We start from the raw sequence: 12,935 nt of genomic DNA, 5'->3' as shown, positions 1-12,935 counted from the left end.
TATATATATATATATATATATATATATATATATATATATATACAGACAGACAGACAGACAGATAGATAGATAGATAATGTTTCCTCAGATTAGAAAGGGAAACATTAAGATTCTCTGTACCCCAGGGAGACAGGTACACAAACATGCAGTGTGTCATATTGAGATATTTTAGCCAGTCCACTTTTCTCTTCCTCTCTCTTCCTGATAGGTTATGATGGCATGCTGCAGAAAGTAATGGAGGAAAAGTATGAAGTCTGTAAAAATGAACCTACTTTATTAAAGTAGAGAGGACTTTTATTTTGACACTGGAGAGCGCGTGAACCGTGCGGCGAGCGTTGGTGTTTGTTCTGTGTGAAAGCCTCAGGAGACACATCACACGCTGCACTTTATTCTCTGCCGGAGCGGAGTGCTGGCTGTATTAATGTGTAGCTCTTGCTGTAGAACACTAGCCATATCAAATATCAGACATGTCAAGAGCTGGATATTTCCTGTACTTCGCTTTCGGAAGTAATTTATTGAAAGAGAGACTGCAACTGCAGAATCCGTCAGCACTTTTCCACTGCGTCGCTCGACTCCAGGTAACATACACTGTAATACATTATAATATACTATAATACACTATAACACACTGTAACATACACTGTAATACATTATAATATACTATAATACACTATAACACACTGTAACATACACTGTAATACATTATAATATACTATAATACACTATAACACACTGTAACATACACTGTAATACATTATAATATACTATAATACACTATAACACACTGTAACATACACTGTAATACATTATAATATACTATAATACACTATAACACACTGTAACATACACTGTAATACATTATAATATACTATAATACACTATAACACACTGTAACATACACTGTAATACATTATAATATACTATAATACACTATAACACACTGTAACATACACTGTAATACATTATAATATACTATAATACACTATAACACACTGTAACATACACTGTAATACATTATAATATACTATAATACACTATAACACACTGTAACATACACTGTAATACATTATAATATACTATAATACATTATAACACACTGTAACATACACTGTAATACATTATAATATACTATAATACACTATAACACACTGTAACATACACTGTAATACATTATAATATACTATAATACACTATAACACACTGTAACATACACTGTAATACATTATAATATACTATAATACACTATAACACACTGTAACATACACTGTAATACATTATAATATACTATAATACACTATAACACACTGTAACATACACTGTAATACATTATAATATACTATAATACACTAACACACTGTAACATACACTGTAATACATTATAATATACTATAATACACTATAACACACTGTAACATACACTGTAATACATTATAATATACTATAATACACTATAACACACTGTAACATACACTGTAATACATTATAATATACTATAATACACTATAACACACTGTAACATACACTGTAATACATTATAATATACTATAATACACTATAACACACTGTAACACACTGTAATACATTATAATATACTATAATACATTATAACACACTGTAACATACACTGTAATACATTATAATATACTATAATACACTAACACACTGTAACATACACTGTAATACATTATAATATACTATAATACACTATAACACACTGTAACACACTGTAATACATTATAATATACTATAATACACTATAACACACTGTAACATACACTGTAATACATTATAATATACTATAATACACTATAACACACTGTAACATACACTGTAATACATTATAATATACTATAATACACTATAACACACTGTAACATACACTGTAATACATTATAATATACTATAATACACTATAACACACTGTAACATACACTGTAATACATTATAATATACTATAATACACTATAACACACTGTAACATACACTGTAATACATTATAATATACTATAATACACTATAACACACTGTAACATACACTGTAATACATTATAATATACTATAATACACTATAACACACTGTAACATACACTGTAATACATTATAATATACTATAATACACTATAACACACTGTAACATACACTGTAATACATTATAATATACTATAATACACTATAACACACTGTAACATACACTGTAATACATTATAATATACTATAATACATTATAACACACTGTAACATACACTGTAATACACTATAACACACTGTAAAATACACTGTAATACATTATAATATACTATAATACATTATAACACACTGTAACATACACTGTAATACATTATAATATACTATAATACACTAACACACTGTAACATACACTGTAATACATTATAATATACTATAATACACTATAACACACTGTAACACACTGTAATACATTATAATATACTATAATACACTATAACACACTGTAACATACACTGTAATACATTATAATATACTATAATACACTAACACACTGTAACACACTGTAATACATTATAATATACTATAATACATTATAACACACTGTAACATACACTGTAATACATTATAATATACTATAATACATTATAACACACTGTAACATACACTGTAATACATTATAATATACTATAATACACTAACACACTGTAACATACACTGTAATACATTATAATATACTATAATACACTATAACACACTGTAACATACACTGTAATACATTATAATATACTATAATACACTATAACACACTGTAACATACACTGTAATACATTATAATATACTATAATACACTATAACACACTGTAACATACACTGTAATACATTATAATATACTATAATACACTATAACACACTGTAACATACACTGTAATACATTATAATATACTATAATACACTATAACACACTGTAACATACACTGTAATACATTATAATATACTATAATACACTATAACACACTGTAACATACACTGTAATACATTATAATATACTATAATACATTATAACACACTGTAACATACACTGTAATACATTATAATATACTATAATACACTATAACACACTGTAACATACACTGTAATACATTATAATATACTATAATACACTATAACACACTGTAACATACACTGTAATACATTATAATATACTATAATACACTAACACACTGTAACATACACTGTAATACATTATAATATACTATAATACACTATAACACACTGTAACATACACTGTAATACATTATAATATACTATAATACACTATAACACACTGTAACACACTGTAATACATTATAATATACTATAATACATTATAACACACTGTAACATACACTGTAATACATTATAATATACTATAATACACTAACACACTGTAACATACACTGTAATACATTATAATATACTATAATACACTATAACACACTGTAACACACTGTAATACATTATAATATACTATAATACACTATAACACACTGTAACATACACTGTAATACATTATAATATACTATAATACACTATAACACACTGTAACATACACTGTAATACATTATAATATACTATAATACACTATAACACACTGTAACATACACTGTAATACATTATAATATACTATAATACACTATAACACACTGTAACATACACTGTAATACATTATAATATACTATAATACACTATAACACACTGTAACATACACTGTAATACATTATAATATACTATAATACACTATAACACACTGTAACATACACTGTAATACATTATAATATACTATAATACACTATAACACACTGTAACATACACTGTAATACATTATAATATACTATAATACACTATAACACACTGTAACATACACTGTAATACATTATAATATACTATAATACATTATAACACACTGTAACATACACTGTAATACACTATAACACACTGTAAAATACACTGTAATACATTATAATATACTATAATACATTATAACACACTGTAACATACACTGTAATACATTATAATATACTATAATACACTAACACACTGTAACATACACTGTAATACATTATAATATACTATAATACACTATAACACACTGTAACACACTGTAATACATTATAATATACTATAATACACTATAACACACTGTAACATACACTGTAATACATTATAATATACTATAATACACTAACACACTGTAACACACTGTAATACATTATAATATACTATAATACATTATAACACACTGTAACATACACTGTAATACATTATAATATACTATAATACATTATAACACACTGTAACATACACTGTAATACATTATAATATACTATAATACACTAACACACTGTAACATACACTGTAATACATTATAATATACTATAATACACTATAACACACTGTAACATACACTGTAATACATTATAATATACTATAATACACTATAACACACTGTAACATACACTGTAATACATTATAATATACTATAATACACTATAACACACTGTAACATACACTGTAATACATTATAATATACTATAATACACTATAACACACTGTAACATACACTGTAATACATTATAATATACTATAATACACTATAACACACTGTAACATACACTGTAATACATTATAATATACTATAATACACTATAACACACTGTAACATACACTGTAATACATTATAATATACTATAATACATTATAACACACTGTAACATACACTGTAATACATTATAATATACTATAATACACTATAACACACTGTAACATACACTGTAATACATTATAATATACTATAATACACTATAACACACTGTAACATACACTGTAATACATTATAATATACTATAATACACTATAACACACTGTAACATACACTGTAATACATTATAATATACTATAATACACTATAACACACTGTAACATACACTGTAATACATTATAATATACTATAATACACTATAACACACTGTAACATACACTGTAATACATTATAATATACTATAATACACTATAACACACTGTAACATACACTGTAATACATTATAATATACTATAATACACTATAACACACTGTAACATACACTGTAATACATTATAATATACTATAATACACTATAACACACTGTAACATACACTGTAATACATTATAATATACTATAATACACTAACACACTGTAACATACACTGTAATACATTATAATATACTATAATACATTATAACACACTGTAACATACACTGTAATACATTATAATATACTATAATACACTAACACACTGTAACATACACTGTAATACATTATAATATACTATAATACACTATAACACACTGTAACATACACTGTAATACATTATAATATACTATAATACACTATAACACACTGTAACATACACTGTAATACATTATAATATACTATAATACACTATAACACACTGTAACATACACTGTAATACATTATAATATACTATAATACACTATAACACACTGTAACATACACTGTAATACATTATAATATACTATAATACACTATAACACACTGTAACATACACTGTAATACATTATAATATACTATAATACACTATAACACACTGTAACATACACTGTAATACATTATAATATACTATAATACACTAACACACTGTAACATACACTGTAATACACTATAACACACTGTAACATACACTGTAATACATTATAATATACTATAATACACTATAACACACTGTAACATACACTGTAATACATTATAATATACTATAATACACTATAACACACTGTAACATACACTGTAATACATTATAATATACTATAATACATTATAACACACTGTAACATACACTGTAATACATTATAATATACTATAATACACTATAACACACTGTAACATACACTGTAATACATTATAATATACTATAATACACTATAACACACTGTAACATACACTGTAATACATTATAATATACTATAATACACTATAACACACTGTAACATACACTGTAATACATTATAATATACTATAATACACTAACACACTGTAACATACACTGTAATACATTATAATATACTATAATACATTATAACACACTGTAACATACACTGTAATACATTATAATATACTATAATACACTAACACACTGTAACATACACTGTAATACATTATAATATACTATAATACACTATAACACACTGTAACATACACTGTAATACATTATAATATACTATAATACACTATAACACACTGTAACATACACTGTAATACATTATAATATACTATAATACACTATAACACACTGTAACATACACTGTAATACATTATAATATACTATAATACACTATAACACACTGTAACATACACTGTAATACATTATAATATACTATAATACACTATAACACACTGTAACATACACTGTAATACATTATAATATACTATAATACATTATAACACACTGTAACATACACTGTAATACACTATAACACACTGTAAAATACACTGTAATACATTATAATATACTATAATACATTATAACACACTGTAACATACACTGTAATACATTATAATATACTATAATACATTATAACACACTGTAACATACACTGTAATACATTATAATATACTATAATACACTATAACACACTGTAACATACACTGTAATACATTATAATATACTATAATACATTATAACACACTGTAACATACACTGTAATACATTATAATATACTATAATACACTATAACACACTGTAACATACACTGTAATACATTATACATTATACATCATAGTACATTATAATATACTATAATATACTATAATACATTATAATATACTTATATAACATGTATAACACACTATAACACACTATAACATACCCTGTACATTATACATTATACATTATAGTACATTATAATATACTATAATACGCTGTAATACATTATAATATACTTATATAACATATACACTAATACACTATACATTATTATAGTATATTATAATGTGTTAGAGTGTACTATAATACTACAGTGTACTATAATAATACACTATAATATACTATAACATACACTGTTACACATTATAATATACTTATATAACATATATAATGCACTATAATACACTATAACATACACTGTAACACATTATAATATTCTTAAAATAGTTCTATATTTATTTAATTTACAGGTTTATCATTTTTAATTAGAATATTGACCCCTAAATGTTGGGAGGATACATACACACTTTCCATTCACTTTATTAGGTACACTTGCACATTCATGCAGTTATCTAATCAGCCAATCATGTGGCAGCAGCATAATGCATAAAATCCTGCAGATACAGGTCAAGAGCTTCAAATAATATTCACATCAAACACCAGAATGGGGAAAAAGTGTGATCTCTGTGACTTTAACTGTGGCATGCTTGTTGGTACCTGATGGGCTGGTTTGAGTAGTTTAGAAACTGCTGATCTCCTGGGATTTTCGCACACAACAGTCTCTAGAGTTTACACAGAATGGTGCAGGAAAAAAAACACTGAATGAGTGGCAGTTCTGTGGGAACACTTTGCTGATAAGAGAGGTCAGAGGAAAATGGCCAGATTGGTTTGAGCTGCCAGAAAGTATAAAGTAACTCAAATAATCACTCTTTACAACTGTGGTGAGCAGAAAAGCATCTCAGAATGCACACAACATAGCAACTTGAGGTGGATGGGATACAACAGCAGAAGACCACATTGGGTTTCACTCCTGTCAGCCAAGAACAAGAATCTGAGGCTGTCATGGGCACAGACTAACCCAAAATGGACAGCTGTAGATTAGAAAAAAATCACCTTTTTCCAGCGTTCAACTGTCCAGTTTTGATGAGCCTGTGCCCATGATAGCCTCAGATTCCTTCGATGTGTTGTGCATTCTGAGATGCTTTTCTGCTCACCATGGTTGCAAAGAGTGATTATATGAGTTTCTATAGAATCCCTGTCAGCTCAGACTAGTCTGCTCATTCTCCCCTGATCTCTCTCATCAACAAGGTATTTCAGCCTGCAGACCCTCCACTCACAGAATATTTTTTTGTTTTGTTTTTAGCACCATTCTGTGTAAACTCTAGAGACTGTTGTGTGTTAAAGTCCCAGGAGATCAGCAGTTTCTGAAATACTCAAACCAGCGCATCTGGTACCAAAAACTATGCCAGAGTTAAATCACATTTTTTCTTCATTCTGATGTTTGATGAGTTAGGGAACCTTACCCAAAGCTACTGACCTGAATCTGTGTGATTTTATGCATTCTGCTGCCACATGATTGGCAAAATATGCAAATGCAAATATGCAAAATCTACTTTTGCAAATGAGTCCTAGAATTTTTGGCCTATCTTCACAACTTTGGTAGCTGCTCAGCAGAATGATCGAAAACATGTTGAAAAAATGACATCGAAATGATCGAAAACATGTTGAAATTTATAAACAGTATGGCCGTCCTAATAGCTGTAACACGAGTGCTTATGCATACATGCAAGAAACGTGAAAGGCTTATACAGGAGAAGATTCTAAGGTCATACGCAAACCCTTTCGTGGACAGACTATTTGACGATGATTAAAGCAAATCAGGAGCTGGTTGTGTGTTAGGGACGGTCTCAAAAGTACCGGACAGTAAAGCAGCATTCACATATTTGTAGAGGAAAACTAATGTTTAAATCACAAATGATTAAACAGAACCGCCTGGGTGATAAACGATCAACATGGAAAAAATGGCATGTTTAGACAAAATATTTTATTTCTTACTGTACCTGCATGCCTCCCAAAAATATTTAGACTTAAGTCACATGCTGTAGTCTCACATGATGTAGGGGCGTGGCTTATTCAATGATAAGACACTCACTTTAGTTTTCTTATTTACTTTAACTAAACTTTAGTTTAGTAACATTTGTTGTCATGGAACATCCACGAAACAACTTTGTTCCTGTTATCACTTAAGTTCTAGCAGCTATAAGCAGTCATTCCCTCACCAGACTCTCATTTTTCTTTTTTAAGTTATTATGAAAAAAAAAAAAAGAAAAAAGGCTGCTCGTCTTGTCACTGAGAAACCAGAAAGTCCTCCTTCCTGAACACTTTCCTGTTTTGGAAAATGTAAAGTTACAGCTTTACCTATGACTGTTACAAAGCACTGACATTGGAGACTCCTTCCAAACACTCCTTTATCCGCACCTTTTGATCTGTTCATGTGGAGTGTCCCCTGTACAAGTCTGACCAATCAGAAACGAAAATTCAACAAAATTCCTTTCACTTAGTTCAATAAGCCCTTGTTCTCTCAGGGTCATGTTTTACAGTTTGGTCTGTGGGGAGAAAATGTGGTCAGCAGGTGGAACGGTGGAGTGGCCACGATTGAGGAATGTCCAGATGAGGACGTCTGGGGTGTAGTGTGGAAAATGGCAGTCGAGGACATCACGTCTTTAGATAAGTATGACAAGTTTTTCTTTTAGCCTGCTTCAGTTTACACTGTCTTATACAGATCCTGTATATAAAGTGCATTATTGGCAGTAAAAACTCAAATTTGGTCGAAACCCTAGTTTTCGTAATTTTTGGCTGTTTGCTAGAATTCATCCGCAGTGATATCTGATGGGTTTTCAGTGGGTTTTAGGATGAGGCATTGTGTGGTTTTGGATGTAGCTAAGCAAACAAGCCTACCATTTTCATGTTCCTGTGAATCTGTTCAGATGGTTTGCACCTACAGCCAGTGAGCAGAAGTGATGTATCGTCCTGTTGTTTACTTTTATTTCTCACATCTGTTTCTCTTGTCCTGCACTGATTCATGAACAGTGAGTTAGAGAACCCTGTCTCCTGCTGACCTCCAGCACCCATGTAACACGCACAAGTGGTTTCTGTGCTCTTTTATGAATAGCAAAAAATATAACTTAAGAAGATTCATTTTGTTTTGTTTCATCCATCAGACAGGAAAGCGTGGACAAGGGTGTCTACAGCCCCATGGAGGTGACAGTGGAGACAGAAACTGGGCCGCTTCTCTGTAGAACATACAAGATGAACAACTTCAGACCCTGTGCTCCATCACCACAGTATAAAGAGGTACATTTTATTTCAAACATAGAGTAACCAAACATTTTCACACCCGTTCCCTGATACACATCATCAGAGCTCCACATAAATAAAAGTAACCAAGGCATGTGTTACATGTGTAGTGTCTAAAACGACCAGTTCAGCAAAAAAAAAAATCCATAAACAAGGTAATGTATTGTGTCTATTAATGATTGACTACATAAGAGCACTCATGTAAAAGTGCAAACAGTCAGGCAGTTGCTTTTAGCTTGGCCTTGTAATTATTCAGATGGTCTCCTGCACCTTCTAATAGCTCTAGCTAATGTTTTCCCACATGGCTGGCTCTGCCTTCATAAGATGGTTTCAGAAATACAGTTATAGTACTTAATGATTTATAAGTACAGAATAGTACTTAATAAACAACATACCGCTTTTGGAACAGCAGGTCATGGTTTCAGTTATAGCAATTTTTCATGAAATGATGTGCAATAATAAATACAAATCCCACATTTTGTCGTTAGTTTCATTGTCAGCTGTCCCTCCCATACTGTAACTAAAAACCCATGCTGTTACTCTTCTTGTGTAAAGGCTAAAACAGTGCAGACCATTGGCTGGTCAAATGCAATTCAACACATTCGTCCTGACTCCTGTCTCTGGCTACACTTGCTTTTGTACCTGACAGTACAGGAGTTTTCAGTAGTGCAGTGACTGCCTGACAACGTTTTTTCCTCTTCAGATGTTCTTTTTCTGGTGGCTTTTGTAGCCCAAATTTATCCCAAAGTCCCAATTTTATTATAAAATTTAATGTTTTAGATTCACGATGTTTCCTTGTCTCTATTTTTTTATTTTCTTATCTCTTATAGTTATATAAACATGCCTTTTTCTTTTTCTTCTTCTAGTATTATTATTGTTTTTGTTCCTTATCCTTTATTTAAATTTTCTGACTATTATTCTTACATGCTTTTTATGATTTGTGATATATCTGTACAGTGTCCTTGGGTACCCTAAAGGGCAACTTTAAATAAAATGCCATCATTATTATTATTATTATTATTATTATTATTATTATTATTATTATTATTATTATTTTTATTTTTATTTTTATTATTATTTGTAGTAGTAGTAGTAGTAGTAATAGTAGTAGTAGATGTTGATACCCATAGGTGATTTTTAGCACTTTAAAAAATACAGGAAAAATACATAGCTAAAACATGTTTTACACAAAACATAATATTATAAATATAATGTAATAAAATATAATATAATATAGCATAAATATAATCAAAATCAATCCTAAAAAAAGACTCTTTATAAGTAAAGTTTATATGAAAAAAATCTTTTCCATATCCTGTTCCAGTCTTTTGTATTTGTTATAGGAGTGGATCAAATTCATTCTTTTTTATTACAATATCCGATCCATCATTTTTTGGTGGTATCAACCCAGTTCCTAGGTATTGAATCAGTGCCATTTCAATAGTAGTAATAGTAGTAGTAGCATTATAGCTGTTGTGCTACTCATAATTCTTCAGTTTAGTGCTTGCTACAGAGAAAATGAGTGACTCTTTTTTACTTTGTATCGCCAAAGTTAGCACTCAAACAATAATTGTCAAGAGGATTAAAGCAGTGAAATAGACAAGTCATAGCATTACACAGTTTTATACATAATAAGGTATATTTCCTTTTTTTAATTTTCAAAGAAATCAATTTATAAATTTTGAGTAGTGTTATACTAATCATGTCCATTAGTCACTGGTCACTACCCCACAACCTCCAGACAGCTCTTCCTACTTTTATGACTATTTTTTTTCCTCTGGATCTGTATTAGTAACCAAAAGCCTTAATTATAAAACTGACTGTGGTGTTAAAGTCTCTCTCTCCATGTCCAACTGCAGGTCATATGTTTAGGAGCCCAACAGAACGGATTACCTGAAGACTACATAGAGAAACTACAGGCTGTGGAGACCAATAACTACACTGGACCTTCAATATTAGATGAGATTAAAAAGCATAGAAACTGAATGTGTGGAAAAAGAAAACGAAAGCTCCAGCAAAGTCACAATTTTACTCAATGAAAAGTCAAAGTAGAGGATCAAAATTATGCTTAATTGTTTATGCTTTACATTAAGGATCCCTTATTATTAGTTAACATGAACAAACCACGTACTTCTGCATTAATAAACCATAAGTAACATTGACAACGTAACATATTAATTTTTTTTTTTTAAATAATAAGCCAAATAATCAACACAGTTGTTGACCAGCTTCAGCAATGTTCATTCCATCAAAATGAATAATGTTCAACATGCACAACACCTTAATCAACATGATTGTGGTTGTGAACTGGCGAACTTCATAACTGAGGCTGAAAATCAACTTTTTTTTTTACTAAAAATGTAGTTTTTTCATTTCATTTTTGATGAGATAATATGGATTTATAGTGTAGTGTAGTGTAGTACACATTATTGTGTAGTGTAAATATTGTTCAATGCAGGTTTGCTAACATTTAAACAAACCTTAATTAATACATATAATTTACTTTGGTACTTTCTTAACATTCTTTGTTCTTCTTCTTCTTCTTTCAGCTGCTCCCGTTATATTATAGTGTAATGTTAGGGGTCGCCATTGGTCCACGTATTTGATTTGGGACAGTTTTTATGCCGGATGCCCTTCCTGACGCAACCCTCCCCAATTTTATCCGGGCTTGGGACCGGCACTGGGAGTGCACTGTCGTGTTGGTTCCCTGGCCGGGAATCGCACCCGGGCCAGGGTTGAGAGCACCAAGGCCTAACCGCTAGTCCTCCAGGGACCCAAATTTCTTAACATTATTTATGGTTCATTAATGCTGAAGTTCATGGTTAATGTTAACTAACACAATAAATAATGTTGAACCCTAAAACCCAGTG

The 12,935-nt window shown here is 29.7% G+C and overlaps 1 protein-coding gene across 1 annotated transcript; it reads left to right on the top strand.

The window, feature by feature from the left end:
- Window positions 1-331: 331 nt before the first annotated feature.
- On the top strand, window positions 332-12,928 carry ggcta (gamma-glutamylcyclotransferase a). Its single transcript, XM_026929693.3, has 4 exons — window positions 332-578; window positions 9,294-9,439; window positions 9,930-10,062; window positions 11,925-12,928. The coding sequence occupies exons 1-4, from the start codon at window positions 468-470 to the stop codon at window positions 12,048-12,050; spliced, it is 516 nt and encodes a 171-aa protein (XP_026785494.1). The 5' UTR covers window positions 332-467; the 3' UTR covers window positions 12,051-12,928.
- The last annotated feature ends 7 nt before the right edge of the window (window positions 12,929-12,935 follow it).

This window comes from Pangasianodon hypophthalmus, chromosome 23, assembly GCF_027358585.1.
Source record: "Pangasianodon hypophthalmus isolate fPanHyp1 chromosome 23, fPanHyp1.pri, whole genome shotgun sequence".
NCBI classification, from domain to species: domain Eukaryota; kingdom Metazoa; phylum Chordata; class Actinopteri; order Siluriformes; family Pangasiidae; genus Pangasianodon; species Pangasianodon hypophthalmus.
This window is presented reverse-complemented; position numbering and strand designations above follow the sequence as displayed.